Genomic DNA, 25,766 nt, shown 5'->3' with positions numbered 1-25,766 from the left:
GTATGAGCACACAACGTGCAGCTGGTTCCAGCAAATTGGATGAACATGTAGGGAAGCCAAAATGGGGCTGTGTTCATGTTAGACTGAGTCATCTGAGGCAAAGTGACCCTATGAAGAAGATGAAACTCTCCAGTGTTTCACGAGTGAGACATCATCAATGTCAGGTGGGAACTTTGTCCAGAATGACTTTCTAAGTGGTTCAGTCTCAATAAGTTTGATCTCATGTAAAAGACCAGTGTTGCAGTTTTTACAGGCCTGATCTTTTTTTTTTTTTTTTTTTTACAGCGAATTCTTGTTCATTTTCCATAACTGAAAACACTTCAAGCTGTTATCTCAGTAAGTTACAATCCCTCCATGATTTCCCCTTCAGTGTGTTTACATAGTGAATGACTGTCTGTGTTTTGCTAATATGCCCCTCAGCCACTTCATCCCACTCAATACTGAGTGAGAATCAATAGAACGGATGAGATTAACGCTCATATCCCTCTGCACTGTCTTATGAAAGGCTCTTCGGGGCCTCGTCGGATGATGTTAATTACACTTTTAATCCATTTTCCTTTCAATTGAATCAGCAGAGTGAGGAGCGCGGTGGAGGGTTTTCAAGCGCTAATTGCCCTAATTATCTTAACGACAAAACACGCCGATCATGGAGGGATCCATGCAAGTGGTGCTCGGGCTGCCGTTCCTCAATGCACCAGCAAACAAACGAGGATATCAGGAAAGCTGGAGCACTGTGACACGGATGCTTAAAAGGCTGCAGTTGAACATAAATGACGGGTCACGGGCCAAAGTTAAAAGACTTAATAATTACAAATTAGCTTAGCCAAGATTGTTTGTCATTAATTATTTTCTCTAAATACCTTTAAAGAATTTTGTGGTACCACTTTAAAATAAGACATCCCTTATAAATGGTGTATAAATAGCTTATAATTAAGTTGTAAACACTCCAAATGATTAATTAACAATTATAAATAAGTTATAATAGTTTTCATACATTGGCGTGGGCTCACTATTTGGCAAGATTCAGTTACTGTTTACTACTTATTAATCTCACTAATGACTTTCTGCCATTTATAACTGGCAAATGGAGCCTTATTGTAAAGTGTAAAACAGCGGATGCTGAAAATGTCAGCAATATAGCCAAAGACTTGAATGAATGAATCTGGTAATTTGACATGTTAATTTGATGCTTAATGAAAGTTATTGACTATTAAGTTCTGCTGCCAGTGGTTAAATACCAGTAACTTATTAACAGTCTCTGATTCTGAAGTGTAAATGGTGCTGGAGGAGATAAAGTAAGGTAAGTAATCAATGAGACTTACAGTCCCACAGTACAGTGGGCTCATTTGGCAAGCAACAGGTCACCAGTGCTGTTTCTATCTAATGTGTTGTAACAGCTTATTAATGATTTATAAAGTATTTACAACCTAATTAATAATGTAATAATAAACCATTTATTAATCATTTATAAGGACGGTCTTACTGTAACGTGGAACCAAGTTTTTGAAACTGAAAACAAAATTTAAAAACATGCCTCATTTTCAGATCTCTTCAGAGCGTTGTTTCTACTCATAAAAGACTGAATTCAAACCTACAAGTCATAACGCGCTGAATTAATCACACATTTGCGTGTGACTCACAAACTGCGACACCTGCCATCTCCTTCCTCTCCATTCTTTCCTGTTGCTTTCCTTTCTGCAGTGTCAAATATACAGTATAAAGCAATAAACCACAACGGTCATTAAAAAAAAAAAAGTCTGTTCTTGTTAAATAAGCTACAACACTGAATGTACAGCTAATTCTAGTGTTGGAGAAAAATATCTTTAACATAAATCACCTTGAAGTTAAACAGCTGGACATTACGATGACGCAATGTTTTTTAGAACCTTTTAAGTACCTGTTTTTCTTTTGGTTTTACATTTTTTGCTGGTTCCACGTCACAATAAGATGACCTATATTAATGGCTTCTAATTAAGGTATTAATTAGGTTGTAAATACATAATAAATCATTAAGAAAAGAATGAACCCACTTGGATCTATACTGTTAAACTTCAGATCTCATTGCTTACTTAGCTTCTCCATCAGCAGCCTTTATACCTGTCAGCTTCATCAGATATTTTTTCATAAGTTACCAGCATTTAACCATCGTCAGCAAATCTTAATAGTCAAAAAGTTTCATTTCATTTGGCAAATCAGGTTAACATATCAAACCCTTTACACCCCTTACAATAAGGCTGCCTTTGCCAAATATAAACATTAGTAACTCATTAGTGAGATTAGTAAGCAGTAACTGGATCTTTCTAAATCGTGAGCCCACACTGGTGTATGACAACTATGTTATAACTAGTGTATAAGTGTTTATTAATGATTTATAAAATGTTTACAATGCAATTAATAACCATTTTATAAGGACAATCTCATTGTAAAGTGGTCAGAAAATGTAAGATATGCGAGAAAAGTATTGAGAATATTGCATCCATCATTATAGTATAGGATATCAATTTCAGTTGTAATGACTGTAAAGAATTGACTCCATGTGCTAAAAATGTAATATAATACTAAAATAAATTCCCCTTGAGGGATTAATAAAGTATACTTCTTTTTGTCTTCCTTCTTCTTCTAATGTTAAAAATAAGGGCTGACATTCTTTTGTTAATATTTCAGAATCAGTTTGATTAAGTTTTTGCAGCATAGATATTTTCTGACAGTGTAGTGGAGCTGACTAGAAAAAAAATTGCCAGAGAGAGGAAAAGGAGAAGTGGGATCCCGAACAGTTCCTCCGGTAAGACAAAACAGGCTCTCTCTTTCTCCTCACTCATTCATTCCTCCCTCGCTCCCTCACCCCCCCTGAGATTGGCCATAAAGTTTTATGATAAACAGAACTGGGTCAGAAATGAGAGGACGGAGGCCAGTTTAACTCTCACGCTGGCAGGGCCAAATTGGTGCTTGAAAAGAACCAGGACCAAATAACGACCGACACACCTGGAAATTGCTGGGCGGTTGTGTGACATTTGTCTTAAAATAAAACAGTCAATCTCTGCTGACGGCAAGAAGATTCGTTTAGAATTCGGTTCTGAGGGAAGGTTTAGCAGAACAAGTAACGTGTAAGCCCCGGATAGCTCGGTCAGGCCCCTTCTGTGGAAATCTGATGGTACACACGTTGTGCGGCGAGTGTGTAATATGTGGTTTCAGGCTGGGTTTAGACTCAGCACTTCTCTGTGGCAGTAAAAAACCTGTTGGAATCAGGTACTGTGTGTTTTAACGTTTCCAGCTCGGAATGAGGAGCACGGGGAGTCATCTGAACCGCAATGAACAATTCACAGTCCTGAACACACACACACACACACACACACACACACACACACACAGACTGAAGCTCACACATGCATACATGCAGAAACATAGGCAGTTACAGGTGTGTGCACACACTCCAGAGGCACAATGTAAAACACTTCACACACTCACAACAAATCTATACACATAAAAGCACACATGGAAACAAAAAGCCCTCTCTCTCTCACACACACACAGACACACACACGCTACCAAAAACTGACAGCAGCTTTACAAGACCACCCCCTTTTAGTCTATTCATTTAAAACATACAGACAGGCATTGTGAGACGCTACAGTGTGTTTTCAAAAACACCAATGTTGGCCGGAAGGCTTAAAGACGGCACATTGTGCTGTGTTGTGACAGTGTGTAATACTTAACAATCACCTCATCATAGCCATGTCCGTGACCTGTCGGAGCCTTACACAGCCACCCGAGCAGAACCACAGTGTTGACAGCGAGTCACACCTCGCGGAGAGGGCAGCTCGGGGAAAAGCTCCCTCTGCTTGTTTGTCTCTTTTTAGAAAAGAGAGCAGGGTAAGTGCTTTTGGAAAGCTTCTTCTTTCCCGTTCTGTTCATGAAAAGAGCGTGGGCTCTCCGCTCTCTCAGGCTTCTCCCTTTTAAACTGAGATGTGCTCTCAGGGAAGGGTGAGAATGACGTAGACGTGTGAAGGAAGAGCAGGAGGTTTGTTACTGGGAGCGCTGAGATTTCCACTTTTAAGTAGGGCTGCACAATTAATCAAAATATTATGAAGACCGCAATATGGCCAAGTGCAATATCCAAATCACAGAAGCTTAATTTTTTGATAAAGGTAAAATGTGCAACAAAACAGCTTTGTAATGAAGTACTGTAGTGCTGCAGAGATGTCCTGGCCTACAAATCTGGTTCTCTCAGATATAAGAAAAGATGTTTGTTTGGCACAGATCCCAACAAATGTTACATTCTGTATTTTTTTTTTTTTTTACAGTGGAACTGAAAATCCAAAAATGATTATTCACATAAACTGTGAATCATATCATATCGATATGCATCTAAATAAATACTTTTCCTTCTTGTGCAGGATTCAACAATAAGGATTACTCACTTGCACGTAAAATGGCATGTCAGATTAGTAAATCTAGCAACTCTCTTGATTGGGCAAGTGGTAAAAAAAATTTAAATTGTTAAACTAATTTGATAATTGATTAATTGTTGATGCAATTTTTCATGCAAAAATAGCAGAACAGCTGCTTTCAGACCCTCAAATATGGAGATTTCCTGCATTCCTGAGTTTATTATCATAATAAACTAAATATCTTTGGTCTGACAAAACAAGAAATTTAAAGACATGACCTTGGATTTGGGATGGAGACTTTTCACAGCTTTGTGACATTTTATAGATGACAATTAACTTTGTTGTTATTTGAGAAATGCTAATGAATAAAACAATTTCTGCAGGGGCAAGTAAAAACTGAATTTGGGCAAGCAGATTTCTGACCCACTTGCCTGACCAGGCGAGGGAAAAAAGAAAACATCCATGTTGAACCCTGTCATGCAGTCCTATTTTGAAGACATCCTCATTATTTCAGGGCCAATCATACCAAATGCAGCTTTTATCTGGATGAAGTGTATTTTGTTTGAGTCATTAGGTACTTTTCACTGAAATTTCTACGGGTGATGCTCAACAAGTAATCTAGATGGACCACCAGTGAGAAGTGATGACACACACACAGGCTAGATTATGTTTTTCATTTGGGTCAAGCTACGGTATGCTCCATACACATGTCAAATAAAGTTTAGCCTCTTGTCTTGCTGCCTTGCTGCTGCGTGTGTCTGGTGTAGGAGGGGGCGTCTGGCCGTGGGATTACTGAGGTGAACAGGCCCCCATGTGTGTAGCACGCACCTCTACACAGCCAGGTGAGCAGCAAAAGGACTGTGACATTCCTGGCATATCTAAGAGTTTATATCGCAAGCGTGACTGGGAAGTGTGTGGAACTATCATCTCGGCGGGCTGCCTCTGATCCTGCCCTGTGGTCCTCGCACGGCAGAAGCCAGAGCACAATTACAGAAAGAAAACACACACAGATAGCGAGGAGTCTCTCCGGAGCGGTGTGGGGGAGAGCTGAGTAGTGTGTATGTGTGTGTGTGTGTGTGTGTGTGTGTGTGTAAAGTGAAGGCAGGGTGGGCCAGCCGCTCATGGGACTATCTGACTTGGATCACAATAACACCTTTTAACACAACAGCGTGCAGACAGGACAGCCATCGGAAAATACAGGGAAGCCTTCTGGCATCAAAAAAAGGCTGTTTCAAAGATGTGAATGACTCTCAGTTGCACTTGATTCATCCAGCCAGACAGCAAGATTCAGAGGACACACATCACCATGTGGGAGTTCAAAATCAAGTCATCCACATGTGGTTCTTTCTTTTCCTCTTTTCTTCAGATCATATTCATCTCGTATTTAGTTGAGGCTGTTCTGCCAGGCGAGCTGCGAGTGTCTCCACGTACCTGATCATCTATCTGGCACGCTGTCAGGTTATGCTGCTTGGCCTCAGGGGCAAACTGGATGTGCTTCAGCCAGCTCCCGATATCTGGCTTGCTGGCATCCACGCAGAATTTTACATGGCCTGACCCGTCCAAGATCTGCAGGGAGAGAGAGAGAGAGAGAGAGAGAGAGAGAGAGAGAGAGAGAGAGAGAGAGAGAGAGAGAGAGAGAGAGAGAGAGAGAGAGAGTGTGTGTGTGTGTGACAGAGAGAGGGGGGGGGGGGAGAGAGAGAGATCAGACTTTGATCAGTATCAGTCCAGGTTACTGTGTCCAAACACTGACTAACCACATACCTCCCACATGTTAGGAGCTGGTCTGTGGTGCAACACACACACACACACACACACACACACACACACACACACACACACACACACACACAGAAGGTAGAGAACTAACAAATCCACACTAATCATTTAAAAATTCCTTTGTAATATAAAAGTGCTTGTGTGAGTATTTAGAATTATTATTCCAGCAGTAATTTATAAGAATATTCCTTTAACTTTTTTAAGACCACAAAATAATACCAATAAATTTAATAAAACAAAATAAAACAAATTATATATTTGTGTGATGTATTGTTCCACTCTTGGGGGAGCTCTCAAGGAATTATGTCATTTCCATTCCAGTAATAAAAAATGTTAATTATATTAAACTGTTTTTCAACAACAATAAATCAGTGCCAGTACAAGGCTATACATATAAATCAATTAAATATAGTGATGCAGTTGGAAAAAAAATAAAACAACACTTCAAAACATATGTAATGCAACGAAATCTAAAGGATCAATCTGTATTAATTTTATGGATAAAACGAATTTTAAAATATGCAACAAAATTATTTTGGACTTAAAGTGACTTCAGCTGACGTTTGAATTAGTTTGAAAAAATGTAATTTAACCGAAAAAATTGCAAAATATATTGATTTTAGCATTTTGATTATTATAAATATGAATTTAAAAATATGTTAAGAACACGACATGATAAAATAAAAATAATGATGATGATAAACGAATAAAACAGTTGTGTTACTCTCCTACACAACATCAACACAATTCAAGCTTCTTAAGAACGAAAAAACAATAAATACAATGAACTGAATTATTATGTAAATCATAAAGATCACTGGACTTCCGTCGTTTACCAAACATTTAAACAACATTTCTCTCAACGAATTGTAAGCGGTGTAACGTGGTTTTAATGTGTTGATATTTATTATAGAGCAGCTGTAAACTTTACTGGGAAACAAATCAATTGCAGGAAACCGCGAGTGATAAGAATTATGAAGACGGAGTCGATTGTTAGGATGCAAACAAAAAAACAAAAAAAACGGAATCGCTCTCCGGGTCACAAATGTGTCGTTCTGCTTTTGTATAAGCTGCCACTGAATAAATATTTAGCTTGCATAAAGCCCTTTGTCTGGATGTGCCCACTCATCCTGCAAAAATGCTCTCCGGTCTTATTGATTCAAACTTATTTACAATCAAATGAACTGCACGTATTTGTTTTAATTTTTTTTTGTTGCTCTCAATGAAAACCGCGTAATAAAATAAATGTTTTGTTGTTTTCTCTTACCGTTCAAACTTTTGCACCGACACTTAAAACCTCTTGGGATAAAGAAGTGCGCTGCTAACTGAGGAAAAGTGATGAAAACTCCGGGGATGACAAAGTAAAAAAAAACTGAACGATCAAAACCCGGATGTCAAATAAACAATAAAACTACAAATTGTCTTTGTTGCGGCGAGTTGTCCAGATTTTTGTCATCGTAAAAAAACAAAAAAACAGGACACCGGAGTTGTGTTGCTTTTTTCGGTGTCTCTTCAGGTCTCTCAGCCGCAGGACGAGTGCACTCCTCGCCGGTGCGTCTGTCCCTCAGACACGGCGCGGTGGGTAAAAGTAGATCCTCTCTCTGTCTCACTATATTGTCTCTCAGACAGACGGACACCGCTGACTCTGTGGGTCTCCTCCCGCTGTCCAACAGACACCGCGGCTCGGGGCTGAAAATCACCTCCGGTGGATCAACTTGCTCCCAACTTTTCAGTGTGCGCGCTTCGCTCGGCTCGTCCGCTCCTCTCTTGTCACCCCTCCTGTCCTGACGCACCCAGGTGTCCTCTAGTAGCCATTCAACTTTTCATTTTTCTCTTCCTCTCCCCCCTCCTCAGCCGCTCGGGATGTGTCGTCTATATGATAGCAGCAAGAGAGAGTCAAGGAAGGGGGGGTTTGGCTTCAAGCATCGCCCCCCTACTCTGCTGTCTGCGCGTCCCGGACACGGTTTGTGTGATGTTTCTCATACAGAAGGATCGTCCATCCCCGAAGCCCACAGAGAGGAGAGAGACGACTCAAAAACACGGGACTGTCTTCGCCTTGTCCCCGGGTCGGAAGCGACTCCTCTCCGCAGTAAATTTTAAAGTGACAGGGGTCCGGGGTTGGAGAGGGTGAGCGGGGTCAGGGAGAGGTCGGGATGGGGCTTCTGAAGGGATGAACTGCACACACATAAACACACGGGCAGGCAGCACACTTTAATGAACCGACATGAGCATCAAAGCAGCGCGGATCATTATCCACGTGTTCCCAAACTTTTTTTTTCACAACACGCCGCGCAGGTTCATGGACCGTTTTATGACATTATTAACCTGAAGATCTCAACGCTTTTCTTCTCTCTCTCTCTCTCTTTTTTTTTTTTTTTTTTTAAAGCTCGAGGTTACGATTTAATTTTGAGAAGCATTTGTGTTGTTAACAACAATGAAAGTGAGAAATAATAAAAAATACTTTTCTCAACACTTTTCTCTAATTGTGCTTTAGCTGCAGGGCTAAGGCTTAAGTGTTTCTCCCGGGGACCTCCAGTGAACTCCGTAAGGACCATTGGAAGTCCCTGTGCCACAAATTGGGAAACATTGACCTAATCACCTGCTTTTCTCGGACTTGAACATAAAAATGCTGTACAGCACTTGTTCGCCCTCCGCCCCTAAAATCCCCCCCTTCACCACAACGCTCACACACAGAATAAATGATTTTTTGAAAGATCATGAAACGTTTTTTTTTTTTTTTTTAAATCGAAGAATAAGAACAAAAGCTGAAGTCGAGAGTGTCGACATCAATCTTAAAATTAAAAACACATTTTTGTTCTTGAACATTTTCTTTCCTTACGGCTGTTATCTTGTGTCTGTCCTTAACCCCGTTTGTAAACCATGATTAATGCCTTGTATAGTTTATTTATATTAATCTAGATTTAAATATGTGAGCTGCTGGACACCTGAATTTTTCCTCAGAGGGATGAATAAAGTACGTATCTGTCTATCTGATGTGGCCTCTGTGCACCTGCTTTACAACAAGCCTTAAAAGAGGACAGACAAATGTTGCTTTCGTTTTATTTCTTCAGTGTTTAATCTCGATGTAAAGTTTAAAACCGAGCCCGATGCTGCGAATAAACGGACAAGGGTATGGAATAATAAAGAAACGTCCTGGTTGTCAGTGAGCGCAGTTTATTAGGCAGCTCATAAAGCTGGAGAGGACAGGGCTTTGGCTGATGAGAGCAGATGATGATGGATAACGCCTCGCACACTGTGACATTGACCTTCCATCCCAGATAATGCCTATTGTTTTACGAAATCGCGGAGCAAATGTGCAGGAAGGACAGGAAAAATCATGTGTAAATAAGGCAGGACCCCGCCACCGATTCCCATCGTCTCTCGCTCCTTGAGAACCGAGGAGAGACCCCGGTCCGCCCGGTCATTGATTTCCTGCCTCTCCTCGACTTGTCCATTGTTGGAAGCCTTTTTAATTTAGCCATAAATTGGGAAAGCTCAAGTCGAATGAGCTGTTCTATTTTCTTCCTGTCAGGATGAGGGATTTGTTTTATGATGCATTGTGTATTAAATACAAGTAATCTGGGAAAGTGATTGCTCCGCGGCCTCTCCGGGTCTGATCGAGGATCCTGATAGAGAGAAGGGGTCTGAAAAGGAGGAAATGTCTGAAAAAAAGGAGGATAAACACGCGGGGTTTTGTGGTATCACCGGGGGTAAATTGGGTTAACAGTAACAGGACCCCCACAAGCCTGGCAAAACTGAAGACATGTTGCACTTCTTCCCCCTGTCAGGAGATGGCGTGCTCAACTGAACTGAACTTATGAAACATTTCTGGACAGTTGAAAAATTCATATGTCAATATGATAGTTTAAACTGGTGGTGCATTTGTTGCTGTTGTCAAGTGAGCTTTTCTGGACTGTATAAAACAGGTGTTCTCAAAACGTTTTCATGTAAATAGATGCACATTAAACTACATCTGCAATGATTAATTGATTAGGAATCAATTATCAACTTAATCGCCAACTATTTTGATAACTGATAAGCCGGTTTGAGTAATTTTCTTAAAGAAAAAGTCTAGATTCCCTGGTTCCAGCTTATTAAATGTGACTATTTTCTAGTTTCTTTGGGTTGTGGATAAAACAAGACATTTGGGGACAACACTGATTGATAATTTTCACAATTTTCTGACATTTTAACAGACCACACAACTAACTGATTAATTGAGAAAATAACTGACAGATTAATCAATATTGAAAATCATCAGGCAGAGGAATCCCCTCTACAACAAATTACACTCAATCAAAAGGAACGAACTTATTTCTTCCCTTGTTGTTCTGTTTTCCCTCCAAAAATGTGATAAAAGTTAAAACATTCTTTTCCTCCTTTTTGCTGGGGACCTCCTGAAACCTATTCAAGGACCCCTGTTAGCCCTCGGAACCAAGTTTGAAAACCACTGGAAATGATTCAAATGAAAACTGTGTGGAATTTAGTGACTTAAATGCCTATTTATCACAGATATCAGCAGTTTCATTATTTTATCTCCAGAAATACAAGCGAGATACGCCGTTTTCTGTGTTTTTAGGGCACATACTTGGCACAGTTTTTTTTTTAGTAAACTGACTCCCACAGGCAGAAAAAGACAGAAATCAATCCAACTTTCCGTTGTTGGCCTTTATTTCTGGGCCGTGAATTTCACTTCACGTTGAAAGCACTGCAGCTTATATCTCAGTTTGTAAGAGTCTGCTCTATCAGTCAGCTGTTTTTTTATGAGTTATTCTAAGATGAGGGTCATTTCTTTCTCGTCTGCGTGAAGTGCAGCACAGAACATGTACATTAAGGCGTCAAATTGCTCGATTGTACTTGAAAGATTCAGCTGCATATATAATCACCTGAACGAGCGGCTGTAAAGCTCTTGAATCCACACTGAAAAGACTGATGGGGGTGAATTTAAAACACTTGTTCATTTGTTAATAAACCACGAGAGAGATTTAGCCCCAATTTATATTTATTCCGCCAATGCGCCGTAAACACCATTCTGATGTGCTGAGATGAAATAGACGCGTTTTATCTGAATTATGCCATGCCTTTGTCACAATGATTCTGACATGGCTACTAAACAGCGATGTGGAAAAGTTGTTTATCAACAAATTACAAACCGAACACATGCATGCTTCAGGGTATGTTAGTTCCGACTATATCATGCCATGCACACAGCATTTCATACCTATTTAAAGGACTCTTAAAACATACAGCATCCGCGTAATGTTGAGTGCTGAGGCTTTAAAGTGCTGTGAAATTCTTGAAAGGAGGTTAAATTGCTCAAACGGGCCCACGCTTATTTTGCTTGCGGCTTTCTTGTTTGTTTAAGGAGTTCAGTCACGCAAAAACACCAATTCATAAATGAATGTAGGGAATTTTTATGATCAAAATGGCTTCATATTTTACTTGATCTCAGGCTCAGCTTCATGTGTGTAACACCGGCCCGTTCCCTTTTTAATTTAAAATCATTTGGACAACTTTGCAGTGGTATTTTCTGGTGTTATATATATAAAAAAAGTGATTTGGATTTTGTGAAGTCAGATGGGACAGCGCCGGAGAAAGAGGGGGATTCCCGTGTGGGTTGCAAACTGAGCTGCAGAGGCTGTACCGCTGCAGCAGCCGAGGGGCCACATGGAAACACTGTGTGTGTAGGCCTGTGTGGTGCATTCCAGCACATCCTCCAGGAGAGCGGAAAAGAAGGGGGGAAAAAAAGAAAAAGAGAGGAGAGAAAGAAAATATCGCAGCCAAATCCACATGAAATAGTTCTACCATTCACGGCGAGACCTCCCATTGACACCGGCGAAAAGCTGCATTAAGCCTCCATCATGACTCTGTATACACACACACCCCCTGCGCATTTTATTTTGCTTAAATGCGGAGCGACTCAATCAAGTGGTAAAAACTCATTTAGAGCTCAAACGAACGGTTTGCACAACACTCCGCAACTTTTTCTTTAATTAACACATCCGTCAGCTGAGATTAGCTCACAATGCATTGACTGTGCAGCTTTAAAGTCCCTATATTAAAGGACAGACCTGGTGTCCATATAGCCCAATTACCATTAAAACAGAGCAGCGGAAATGAAAGGGGAAAATGTAAATAAAAAATTTCCCTGGCTCTGGAAGTAGGCCCGTTGTGAGCGGCGTGTTAATCTCCACCTCGGTAATTTGGTTCTGCGGGAGAAGACAGAAGCCCTGCTGCTGTGCCCTGCACTTCATAAATCACTGCTTTATGTGGACAAGGTCAGCGCCACCCCCCACCCCCCCCTCACCCCACCTCACCTCACCCGCTCCTCCACTGGCCCCTCCCGGCCCCGCCGCCATGTTTACCCGGCCGCCCGGGGGCTCTCAGGACCAGAGCAGCTCACTTCTAATTACTCTGGATTATTTTCATTTGCCGGGGGTCAGCCAGGCATTCCGACACAGAGAGGAAGAGAGAGGGATGATTTCTTGACAAATTCTGCGGCCTGTGAGGAACACAGGCTGAATTAGCACCCGGTCATTTTGTTTTTGGCACCGTCTGTTCCTGCAGTGACATCTCAACCACAGCACTGCATGCACGTCTACATCAACAAATCATTTGATTTTTGCCCTCTGCCTGCATTCCCTTACTCTCTCTCTTTGTTTGTTGTGCCCGGGATGCTTTAGCGACCCAACCTGGAAATGAGACTGAACAATCAGCTGTCTTTCTGGTACATTTACTGAGAGCTCTGACAAATCCTACTGATTCTAATACATGCATGTTAAAACACTTTTGAATGGTAAATAAAGACATGTTAGTGACCACAACAGCTGCAGAGACAAATACTGCAGCACTAAGAAAAATGTTGATGTGCCCAGGATGTCATCTAACATGTAATAAATCATTTTTTTTGTTGTCAATCCTACTGATGCTTAGTTTCTGTACTTAAGTAGAGTTTCCAGCTGTTCTTTACTTAAGTCTTTAGTCTTTTTACACAAGAATCTGCACCACTGCTTGAGTAAAGAATGTGTGCACTTTTGTCACCTCTGGATGCTACTGTCGATATTCAAATCAAAAAATTTTATCTGTAGTATTGATACTTTGGGGATCGATCCTCCCTATTTCCAGCAGGGTGAAATAATCCACGAGGGCATGAGACATTTGTTTCATCAGTTTTACCAAGACAAGTGTCAATACTGGACAAAGGCAGGGTCATCACAGGACATGATGCTAGATTGAGAGGATTTATGAGGAGACATAAATGATCTCATCTCATTTACCAGGTCGGAGGAGGTGGGTGTGGGAGAGGCTTCTTACAAAAGGGATATTGTTCTTTTTCATCATTAAAATGCATTTATTAATCTAAGCCGCAGACCAATAAAGACAGAGGAAGAGAAGCAAACTTGAGTTATTTATTATGATATTAAAATAACAGAATCCCCACAAAATACCATCCGAAACAGTTCTGTTCTGGGCAGAGCTGCAACAATTTATTTGTAGCTGTCAACTCTTATATAAATTGCCAACTGTTCTGATAATTTATTAATAGGTTTGAGTTGTTTTTAAGGAAAATAAGTCAAAATTCCAGATTGTTAAATCTGAATATGTTTCTTTACTCCTTTTTGACATGGGAGGACATCACTCTGGTTTTTGGGAAACACTGGCTGACATTTTTCACCATGTTTTTAAGTTTATTTTCAGACCGAGCAACTAATCAATTAATCAAGAAAATAACTGACATATTATTCGACAACGAAAATAATAATTATTTGCAGCCCTTGTCATCATGTTGGATTAAAAAGTGCACATGCAGGGCCCATAAATGCACTAATATCTCCACCATGCTTATGTAATTAAAATAAAGTGTGCACAGCGTGAATTATATATATTGTGTCTTATGCTAAAATCGGGCAGCAAGGATGGTACAACGTGCCCAGTCACTGCAACAGGACATGCTCACTGGATTAAAAGGGGCAGTGCAACTTGGTGTTATAAATTATTTGGGCATGAGGAGGAGGGGGTCAGTGTAAAAATGGAGAGTGGTTGTTATGCAATGTTCAAAAGTTAATTCAGAGATACTTGGTTTGAAGCAACCTGATGTGCTGTTGTTTATAAGAGCAGAGCCTGGAATGTGGCTGCAGCGAGTTGGGGGTGTTTGAGAGGGTGGAGGAGAGGGGTGAGGACGGGGAGGGGGGTGGCAGCGATGTACAGAAAGTAGTACAGGCCGTGGTAATCACAGACACTTCCTCCGCAGAGCCTCAGCATACAGGCCCACACTGTATGTGGGCTATGGGGTGCGATAAAGCTGCACAAGAGTCAAAGGTCACGTTTTTCAAGCATAAATTCAGCGGGCACACAGCTCCTATACGCATGGGACAGGCTGGAAACTTAAACAACCCACTCCACCCCACTCCAGCCCGGCAGCGGAGAAAAGGGGGGAGGTGGGTAATTAGAGCATGTTGCCGGTCGCCGCAGGGTGAACAAATCTGCTCTAAAACGCTCATAGATATCATCTTTAAAAGAGCTTTTTATGTACATGAGGTAAAGCGGTGTGGAACTGAACACGGCACTTCAGATGTTCAAGTGTCACACATTCATTACATTTATTGAGCGCTCTTCTCACGTTTAAAGTCAGACCTCTGCTGCAGCACTACAGCAATCTGCATTTCATACACCGTGTCCAATTGGAAGGCTAATATTTTAATGTTGGCGGATATCAGACAGATGTAATACTTGTTCAGTGTGACGGGAGACGAGGCTGCCATGTCAGCTCAATACCAAGATAAAAAAGAGTTAATCTCTGTGAAAACTCTTACAGGACTCAACTAATCTTTTCTCATTAATGTAAATATATAAGTTTTATTTATTCAAGTTAATTAATATTGAAATTTCTAGTATGTATTTTCAGAGCATTTCCAAAATAAACACAAGTTCTTCTAACTTGAAGTGTTTTGACTTGAAATGATGAGTTGTACAGTACAGAGTTCAGTCAACTCATTAAAATTAAAGTTAAGGCTCCCCTGAGAGCTTTCTGTTTTATAGTTTCAAGAAAAACATATATGATGGGAACTTGATGTTTGTCTCTAATACATTTTCAGATAAGTCATATATATATATATATATATATATTTTTTTTTTTTTTTTGCAGTTTTGGAATGAGTAAAAAGTTTTTACTCAAGTACAAGTAGTGTTACATTACTGAAATATTACTCAACTACAAGAAAAATTACTGGCACTAATAAAGTAAAGTAAGTAAAGTTACTACTTATTCTCAAAAACTACTCAGAGTATTAGTTACTTTCATTACGTTATCATTGGCAGGCATTCAACTGAGAGGGGTTTCTGTTTCTACAAATTTTCAGTCTAAATTACTCCCAATTCCTGTTGTGGTCTGTGGTCACCTCTCCAAACCCATGCCTGCTGCAGCGTTGTTGTTTTTTTTTTTTTTTTTTTTTTTTTTTTTTTTGTCTGTATGTCAAAGTTTTCATTGGCCCGTTTCTGATTGGATAGCTTATTGGCTACATAAATGCAAATGAAAGATTTGGATATTCATTCAACTTGTCTACAGTACTCAATTATGATTTTAAAAGTATATAATGCAAATTTATGTACAAGTAAAATTACAGACTTGAAAAATGCTCAAAAGTACAAGTAACCCCCCAAAAAGTCTTAATTTCAGTAACTGTAAATGACCATTTGTAATTAGTTACTTTCACCTCTTGATGTACTACTAAAAACATTGTGAACCATGATAGAGGTTAGTAAAGAAGTCAGTCCCTAACCCCTTACACTGAAAATTCAAAAGAAGCAGCTGTAAGTTCTTTGTGTTACAAGAAGAAATTACTTTTCAAAAAAATCAAAAAGAAAATCAAATTTGTTTGTAATGTTTGGCAGTGTGACTGAAGAGTCGTTGGTTCAACTTAATATCTTAAGCGTTTTCTCAAGTGCAACTGAATTAGTATCAAATTTATTCGACTAGAAACGTTTTTGTTTTAAATCAGTGCAAAATTACCTCAACTTGTCTTTTCAAATTTAGTCAATTTAAAATTTTGAGGAGGCCTGCATGCTAACTTTTTGAATTCAGAACAAATAGTTTATTTTTATAGCGTAGTAGTGTTAGATTTACATTTTCACCTAAGCTTGAACAAGATGCAACTGAAAACTAGTAATCTTTCTCAGACAGAGTGGTGAATTTGGTTGAAAAAGACCGGATGGTGAGGTGGGTGGAGAAACAGGCACCCAGCAGTTGATGGCTCACAGATACATGGAGCCTTTCGTGTATTTACTTTTATTGAGTGTTTCCCTTTATTTTTGCAAAGCAAAGAAAAAGGCTCATATTGTTGTACTAAGGAGAAAAAACAGAGGAGAAACCTGACAAGTGCGACTAATGGGCATTTCTTATCCAAAATTTACAAGTGGTCAAAACAGCAACGTGAGAAAGTGAGAAAAAGTTCTTGACTAAGTGCAAAGTGTAAGCAGATTGTGGAAGGGTGTTCAGTATGTCCGTCATACACACACGGAAACCCCCACCACACACACACACGCACGCTGGAATGAGTTCCCCAGCACAGGTCAGCTCAGTGTATGCGGGCATGATTAAAGTCAGAATTAACTCGGAAAACAACAAATCAGCCGCAACAACCTTAAAATGAAGGGAAGCTGAGCAGCTCACACATAACACAGGGACATGGAGTGGCTCCCATTAAAGGCTTCACTGGCTTTCAGTAGCATCAAAGAGGCCCCTGAGTTAGGCTGGGATTATATTTAACCCGGGAGTTTGTTGCGCTGCTGAGTACAGGGCACATGCTGATGCTGCTGCCAGTACACCATGCTTCTGGCTTTCAGACCAACGCTCTCATTAAAATGTGGCTTGGGCACTATTTCCTACAGGAACACACACATGGAGTGATGCACGAAAACACAAAGACAGTCAGCAACAAAACAGAAAACAAAAAATTACATATTACTATGGTGATGTTATAATAAATTTATGGATAGGTCACATGGTTGATTGTCACAATATTCCAGTACTGATGATAACTGTGATGCTTAAAAAAAAAATAAAAGATGATCATGTTCAAAATCTGATATTGTGACAGTCTTAGTGGACTGTCACACTATTTACATTAAAAAATGTCTTTTAAACCCTTTTATTTGACATCCCCGGTCATACTGTGCATCAGACAAATACAATCAGAAACTCTTTGTATTATTATATCAAAATCCAATTGTTTTCTTCCTGCAAAACAAAATGTGATGTGTGCTTTCATTGACTTGAACCAAAAAATTTCAACCAATAATATTATGACATCTACCCATTAAATAATCTTCATGTTTTAGCAGCACAGAGGTAAAGTTCACGACATAGACAGGCCACTTTTTACTGTCTCAAATCAAATTCCTCCTGTTATGTTCTGCCTGCTTATTCTGTTTCATTTGGAAATGCATCATGATGCAGAAGCTTAGCCCTCTTGAAATGCGGTTTTGTCTGGACTGCAAGGACATTCTTCTATATTGATGTATATTAAATATATTAATATGGAAATATTTACAAAACTCCATATAAAATTAGGTGGCAAATTACATATAAAATGATCAAACTGATGTTCATATGAAGTGTGTTTTGCCATCATGGATTACATGAGACCAAAGTCCTCACAGATGTAAAAGTAGACCTTATATACCTCTTTTGTTTTTAATAAGAGCTTATACATAGCAATTAATCTGTCTAATAGAAATTTCAAGTTGATTTCATCAAAAAATGATTCTGCTCAAAGTTGATTAATGATAATATTGAATTATCCCCCATCCTTGCTGCACACAGATTTGTAAATACATGAACAGATGGAAACACCCCAACAAAAGTTCTCTGTGTATGTGTGTGTGTCTGCAGAGGGCCCTATGCTGAGATAATGCAATCTCACTTGGCACATTTCAGCAGTCAGACTTGATATGAACCGTCAGACACGCGCGTCAATACTCCCAAGGTTTATTCAATTCCAAACCAATCATTCTGGTGTCATACACTTTTGGGTTAATATTCTAACTGTGCGGCCCAGGGCTAGGTGAAGATAAATCAGCTTTTATGATGGGTTGTTATGGTTTTTACGGCACTGGGGTTGTGAGGGACTGATTTGGGGATCAATCACCTGCAGGTGTCTGCTGGGGGCTGGGGTGCTGCGAGGATCGATCGAGGATCTAGAGCTGCGGTGATGGAATAGAGGTGTGTTGGTTTGTGTGTGTGTGTATTGAGATTGGGTGCAGTTGTAGAAGTGTGTGCATGAGTTTTGTGTGTGAGAGAGAAAGACAAAGTGATGAAGGTGTGCGTGTGTGAGTGCTTCAGAGACAGAGAGGAGATATATCTGGGGCTGCAGCAGTGATGAAGGACCGCTGGACTATGACCAGACCATCTTATCGGAGTCTCCCCCCTCCTCCCTTCTCCTTCTCTCTCTCAATCCACTTCTTTATCTAGATGGCACTTTGGAAAATCTCATTGTCACACAACATTTAACAAAGACAAAAGTCTCAGGCGGGCAGCTGGAGATGGCTGGCCTGACAGAGCACGGAGCTGGTGTGCAGAGTATCCCTCACATAACCTCTTTCACTCACGTCTTTGCGTGTTTTCCACTGGGAGAGGCCAGCAATGCGGGCGCAAAACACCGCCAAGACACACAAACAAGTGTGTGCATCTATGCGCGCAGATGGCACGAGTGCACATCAACACACGGACACGTTAGCTGCGCCGAAGTTTGTCAGTTTCTTTCTCTTTCTCTCCCTCCCTGGACACGGTGTTTATACACACTCAACATCTCCCCTGACCGTCAGACGGCTGCTTCCTCCGTGCTGTCAGCGGAGCCCCGGCTGAAACAAAAGAGGCGGAGAGCGAGGCCTACGGTTTCTGAATCAGAGGAAGTTGGTGCTGATTACGCTGCCCCTGAAGAAGCATTCCGATCCTGTTAACCCACATGCTGGCTGCCAACTCCAAAACCATGCAGCAAAGTGCTGGGAGAGTAAACCTCACACAGCCCCACCCTGAGTGCCCTTTCCCTGCCCAGGACAAGCATGTGCCCTCTCTTCCTCTCCTCTACTTTCTTTTACCCATTTGTCTCGTCTTCTCTGTCCTTCCTGTTCTCTATTTATCCCCTTTACTTGTCTCTTTGGCTGCTTCTATACTCCTATACTCAACAGAAGTATAATACAAGACCTTTATTTTTGCCAGTTAATCGACTGATCGTTGCAACTTTCCTGCAACACTTTTTTGGACGTAAAATGTCATCACCTCATCCTTTTATCCTGCTAGATATTTGTGTGTAATTCTGTCATTATTAGCGTATGAATTATTGAGTTAGAAATGTTTATTGAGGTCACCATGACATTGACCTTCGACCCTTGACCACCAAACTCACACTCACATTCACAAGAACGGGATGACCTGAAAACATCATACCCATGGCCACAGCTGATGCCAGCTTGGAACCACAGAAAAGCTTTTTTTCAAGGTTTTTCAAAAATCGTGAATCACACAACACTCAGTCACACATGCACCAAAATGATCCTCTGACAGGCATAATAACAGTAAACAATGGCACTGGACGAGTGCTCACTATCTCGGCTTTCAACGAACTTGAGGGAAACAGTTTGTGTGCACAGAAAAAAAAAGATCTAATCAAAAATGCAAAACCAAAAGTGTTGCATTTATATTTTTGCTGAGTGTACTTTCATGTTCCCACTTCTCCTCATCTCACATCCACCTTCTGTTTTGTTTTTGTTCCCTCCCAAGCCTGTCCTCTCCTCCATCATCCCCTCCACGCAGAGACACGACGGCAGGCTCTCGTTGGAGGAGAGAACATTCCACCTTCTTCACACCCTTACCTCTCTATCCCTGATGAATGCCTTCACTCCACTTGTTTATAAGATAGAGGGGGTTATTCATAATCAAGCCTAAGAGAGTATGTACACACTGTGGACATCCTGATAGAAGGCGACGTATTAAATTTCTGTTTGTTTGACAGGAGTGCTGTCTCTCTCCTTCTCCTTGACGGGAAGACCCCCATCCATCCAAGCAGGGGGCACGACCCCAGCAGCACTCCCCTCTCTTTTCTCTCTCTCAAGTGCTAACACATATTAAGTAAATGAAGAGTCTCTTCAGGCCGGCAGGAGACAAACGAGCTTCTTAAACATCGGAGGAGTGGCGGTTTGATCTGGTGTCGGCGGGTGTTTACGACGTAACTGCGGCAGAGTTGTGTTTGTGATGTTACCCATCTAAGTGTGTTTATACTGTGGTGGAGATGGCCCCGGTCTCTTAGCCAGGTGCTGAAGCTCTATGTCTTCTGTTTGAGAGGGAGAGTATGCTTATGGCTCTGGAGTGTGTGTGTGTGTTCATTCCCCGCAAGCCTGTGTGTATGTGTGTGGCGGTGCTTCTGGGCCAAATGCTGTCCAGACAGGCAGACAGTGAATGTGTCCACACTGAAACAGAAACAGGTTTCAGGTTAGAGTGTCTGCTCTCATTCTCCTTCCAGCTTGTCCTCCTGTCTTTCTGTCTCATTCTCTCTGTCTTTCTCTCAGTGATTATTGTCATTCTGGCTGTTGAAAAAAAACAACACTACTAGTGGGAAGTGTAAAAAAGGAGGAGGGGGGGGTGCTGGCGGCAGTGGTGGTGGCGGCGGCGGCGGGGGGCTATAAGGCCCCCAGGGTGGGTATAGGGTTTTGGCGAGGGTTTGGGGGTTGGTGGTGAGGTGTGCTCGGAGAGAGGGCCCTGGTGTAATCTCAGTGCTGAATAGACGGAGCTCTTAATAGAATCCCGTCGTCCGGCTGCCACCGAGAGAAACAAGAGCTGTAATGGATGGGCTCAGCTCTGGCTCCCACTTTCCCCCCCGTGACCCCTGCGTTGGTCAGAAGTAAGAGCTAAAGAAGCATTGTAGCCTCGGGCCTGATTGAATGGGGAGGGAGGGAGGTGGTGGTGGTGGCGGTGGCAGTGGGGGAGGCAAGGAGGGGAGGCAGCCGCACTGATAGACCAATTTCCCACTACTGCGAGCAGTAGGGCTTGATTGATGAGGGCTGGTGCTGGTGAGAGGAGGCCCATCACATGCGATCACATAAATACTTATTCAGCTCGAATTGGGCCTGACAAGCCTTACGACAGCTTTGTGCTGTCACAGATATCATTGGGAGGAAAACGCTCCATTAATCATGCGTAATTAACTTTTCCAAACGGAGGTTCTGCTTGGAACCAGTAGTCGCCCACTCAGTGCCCAGATAAAAAATTCCAGCATCTTAACTGGGATGGGAGAGGGCCTTATTAAAAGCTCAAGCCAGTTTCCCCTGAGCCGCTCCGTTTGTACAGGAAACGGCTTCATTAGTATCGGTTTAGGGCTCTAATGGGCTCGATACAAAGCCTCCTCTCTCTAACCCAACCGTGTTCAGTGGCCTTACAGTGCAATATCCTGTGAGCACGCACGGCCATAATGTTCTCTGTTTGAAGTCAGAGCAGAACCCATCTGAACGCCTGCCACTAGTTAACTACCTTGACCCTCCCATAAAGCAGTGTGCTGTGGAGGAGTGAGCGTCGGAGAACCCAACAAGCTACGTGGTTTCATTCTCTCTCTCTCCTGGCCAAAGGTAACCTCCCCACGGGAGTGAACTGGACCAGAGCCCTTTTGTTTTAAAGCAGCAGACCAGATGATATGCCTCGTGTTTGGAATAACACAAACATTTACTCACACACATGCATGCACAGACGTACTACCATATCTCATCTGATCAGCATTCCTCCTTCAGCTCTCTAATGCTGCCCACCTGCACAGCTGCTGGTGGACACAATAGAGCCTTTTTCATCAACAGGGAACTGGTTCTGTTCCGGTTTGCGTGCCAAATTTTGAACCGTTCTGAAAATTTTGACCAAAAGAAAAAAACAAAACAAGAAAGTTTGTTCAAAGCTGGAACCAAGAAATAGCAGGTTTTCCCTCAATCTTAAGTGTCATTTTCTAATTCTAAGCTGGTTGTGCTTTGTGCAACGTTGTTTGTTGATTATGCTTCCTTAATAACAATAGTCCTGGTTACAACTGGTGGAAATAAAGATGGACGATAGGTTTCCACTTCCTCTTACTGTACAAAGATGAAACCAAAATATTTTGCATATGAATGCTGCCATCTTGTGCTAGTGACATTATTTGGATCCAGTCTGTAGGTATCAGGGTTGGAGCTGCACTTTTGAGCTCCTGCCTGTACAGCCGGCTGATTCAGTTATGAGCAGAGTTCAGCTGTCAGTCATGATCCACATTATATTGCATCAAAATAACTAATTAACAGACATATAAGAAAAATGAACACTTGTACAGACATCAGCGTGATGAGAACAACTTAGAGGGAAAGAAATCATGTTAGAGATTTTTATTTGACATTTACCTTGATGGTTTAGTTTAGCCATGTCCCCTCTGCTAATATGGAGGGAGCGGGATTTTTGATCTATACTGCAGCCAGCCACCAGGGGGTGATCGGGACATTTTGGCACACTTACGGGGAGCTGTCATTTTGTCCATCTTTGTATATATCTATGATGGCAACAAGGGCTGGTTTGCTAGAAAAAACACCAAGGTTCCAAATGTCTTGAACAAAACCTGTTCCAGAACCAGAGTTTATTTGGTGGAAACAGGGTCAGTCTAAGCAGCTCATATGGCAGAAGGAAGAATAGTCTTGTACCTTGAAGTGGAACTGAATTCAAAGCCCTTTCAGGACAATATTTTATATTTTAAAGAGTATGTTGATAGTATTGAAAGAAGAAAATATGTGCTACAACTCAGAAAACAACACTGTGTCTAGAAACAGGCTACTGAGTTAGGCCTATATTAATACAAAAAGTTATCCAAGCACAGGACTCTTCATAGCACAATTATTCTATACTTGTGGAGGCTGTTGAATTCAGGTGAAAGGGCAGCTTTAATAGTTAAAAAAAAGAACTGTCTTTTCATAAAAATGTAAAATCCCAGTGGTCACGATGCAGGTATGCTCTATCATCCCCACAGCCACAGATCCCCTTTTGTCCTGATGGTTTTTGTGGGAATCACATATTTCTGACTCACCTCAGGCTTAAGTTCAGACTAACTAATGATGACATGCTTCAGTGTTACACTGTTACATAAAACTATATCATATTTCAGACAGGAACACTGCAAAGTTTCCATTTTGCCATACATGGTTAGCAATTGACAAACACGTACACATGCGCGCACTCCCAGATTCAGTCATCCCTCTTCTTCAGTTGGTCATCCACGGTCATTTCCTCTAAACATCATCCTCACTACAGCCAGGACTTGACTCATTTCCTGCCTGCTAATTAGCTCTGTCTGGCCCTCGGAGAGAAAGAAGACGACACTGAAACATAATAGTCATACTTCTCATATAGATGCTATGCCAGTCTGAGCAGAACTATCCATAAACACACAAAACACACACAGCATCTTGAATTACCACATAAAATTATGTTGGAAAAGCATTCTCGGCAGCGCTGCTGCGCAAGCCGAGGTGGGCGAGATCAAATCTTCATGGCAAAACGACAGCTATGTTTTATTTGAGCAGTTATTGTACTGCAGCCTGGCTTGGCAAGACACTGTACGTAAAAATAGCGAGTAAAACACAGTGAGGAGCTCAGTGAAAACAGGCACTGGCACAAGCAGGACCCAGCTGATTGAAATCTTTGTCAGGAACATGGTGAGGAAAGCAGCTGCCATTATTGGCTGCCCTGGTCACCCCTGCACAGGTCAATTAAAGCTGAAGTCCTTAAGGTGCCACTTGAGAGTGTCTGAACCAACGAGTAAAAAGAAGCAGTGATTGATTCATTTATCATTATGTACTTTACACTGATGAGTGATTTGTTTTTTCAGCTGACTCCCTCTTTGGACTTATCAAATGCCATTTTCTTGACGCTTGGCTGCATGAGTAGTTCGGCTATAACATGTTGATTTGTTGTGTTTTTTTAATCCCTGCTGGAAGAACTCAATTAAAATATAAACTTTGCTTAGTCTGGCTGAATTCAGTGGAGGAGAAAAGACTATTGAGGAAAAGATTTGAATGAATTAAATTGATTTGACTTAATTAAAGCAATGGCATAAGTCCTGTTTTAGCATAGTGTAGTCTTTCCCCTATAGTTCAGACTCCAACCAAAGTTTCATACCCGTCCCACAGTAAGTATGTGAGGCTATTTGGACTGCAACTGACAATTATTATTATTGTCATTGTGATCGATTCATCTTTTGATTATTTTCTTGATTAATTGATTTGTATTTTGTTCTGTAGAATGTTAGAAAAGGGTGAAACATGTTGATCAGTATTTCCCCAACACCCAAAATGACATCCTTAAATGTCTTGTTATGCATATTATTTTGTCCACAATCCAAAGACACTCAGTTAACTGTCATACAGGAGTAACAGAACCAGAAAATATTCACATTTAAGAAGATGGAATATTGTTATTTTTAAAAAAATAAAGTTTCAAACTGATTCATTGGTGATCAAAATGGTTGCCAATTAATCGAATTGTTGACAACAAATTGATCCTTGCAGCTCTGGATGCTATAGCTACATACTTTGTCTGAAAGGAACGTTTTGTCCCTTCTGGGTTACAGTAGAAACATGGCAGACTCCATGCAAGAGGACCTGCTCCTGTAGAAATAAACATCTCATTCTAAGGTGTTTACACACTAATGAGAAAAAACTGAGTATTATATTCCATTTTTCACATACTTTGCCAATAAATCCCCATAAATCTTACACACTGGACTTTTAACTTCCAGCCCCTGGTTTCCCAGACTAACTAATGCCAGTTCTTCACATCCCTTTTCTTACCTAGACTCACATATCTATTAGGATGAAGTTCTTGGGCTAAAGCAGAGTCAAAGCTCAGACCAGGTGGCAGGGATAGGGGGCTGTATTCATGATCAGATGAGGAGTCTCAAGAAGACATGCCTAAATAATAGCAAAATTAATTCAGGAGTCTTGGGGGAGAAACACACTTGAGCTGATTCAAGTACGTGAAACCACATTCAATTATATCTCAGTCCAGATATGGGACAATCCAAGGGTAGAAGAGACAGGTGGTTAAAGCGAGACCACACGCAGAGGAGGAGAGAAGAGGAAGAGTGGAGGAGTGCAAGAGAAAAGAGGGAGTGGGTGAAGGGTCAAGTACATTCAGTCAGCTTAGTTTGACTTATATGGAGAGTGGAGACAACAATAAGTGCTTGTGTGTCAGGGCCTTGAAGGCAGCGCGGCTCCTCTGCTCTCACAATGGCCCGCTTCCCACTCCAGGGCCAAGCATGACCTGAGCCTACTTACTAACATCACTGCAGTTTCTCCCAAAGCTACATCTCACTGTTGCTCTTTATAATTTGTCTGCTAGAATACCAATTTAAACTGTTTAAAAGATTCAAACAGCCAAATAATGCTGTCTATTTCCCATTACAAACATCTGCAGTTGGCCTTGGTTATAGTAAGCCTCGCTTGGCGCAGTTGTGGGAAAGTGGCTATTGTGTAAGCCCTTAAAAATAATCTGTCTGCTTTCAGCTCAGCTCAGTTGCTCAGGATAGATGATTGGCTGACAGTCAGGGCTGCTTT

At 41.2% G+C, this 25,766-nt stretch overlaps 1 protein-coding gene across 13 annotated transcripts in view; it reads right to left on the bottom strand.

Annotated features, from left to right (window-relative positions):
• mecom (MDS1 and EVI1 complex locus) overlaps positions 1-25,766 on the bottom strand; it is a 180,181-nt gene that overhangs the window by 31,507 nt on the left and 122,908 nt on the right. For 12 of the 13 annotated variants that reach the window (XM_084717334.1, XM_084717341.1, XM_084717335.1 and 9 more), the window contains exon 3: positions 5,820-5,954. In XM_084717334.1, coding sequence (XP_084573460.1) covers positions 5,820-5,954 — 135 coding nt within the window. Of the gene's footprint in view, positions 1-5,819; positions 5,955-7,431; positions 8,476-25,766 lie in introns of those variants that run through there. The other variant, XM_084717348.1, reaches the window with a different exon arrangement.

Source organism: Lutjanus erythropterus, chromosome 4, assembly GCF_056507025.1.
Source record: "Lutjanus erythropterus isolate fLutEry1 chromosome 4, fLutEry1.hap2, whole genome shotgun sequence".
Classification (NCBI taxonomy): domain Eukaryota; kingdom Metazoa; phylum Chordata; class Actinopteri; order Lutjaniformes; family Lutjanidae; genus Lutjanus; species Lutjanus erythropterus.
Note: the sequence above shows the minus strand (reverse complement) of the source record. Positions and strands in the feature narration are given on the sequence as shown.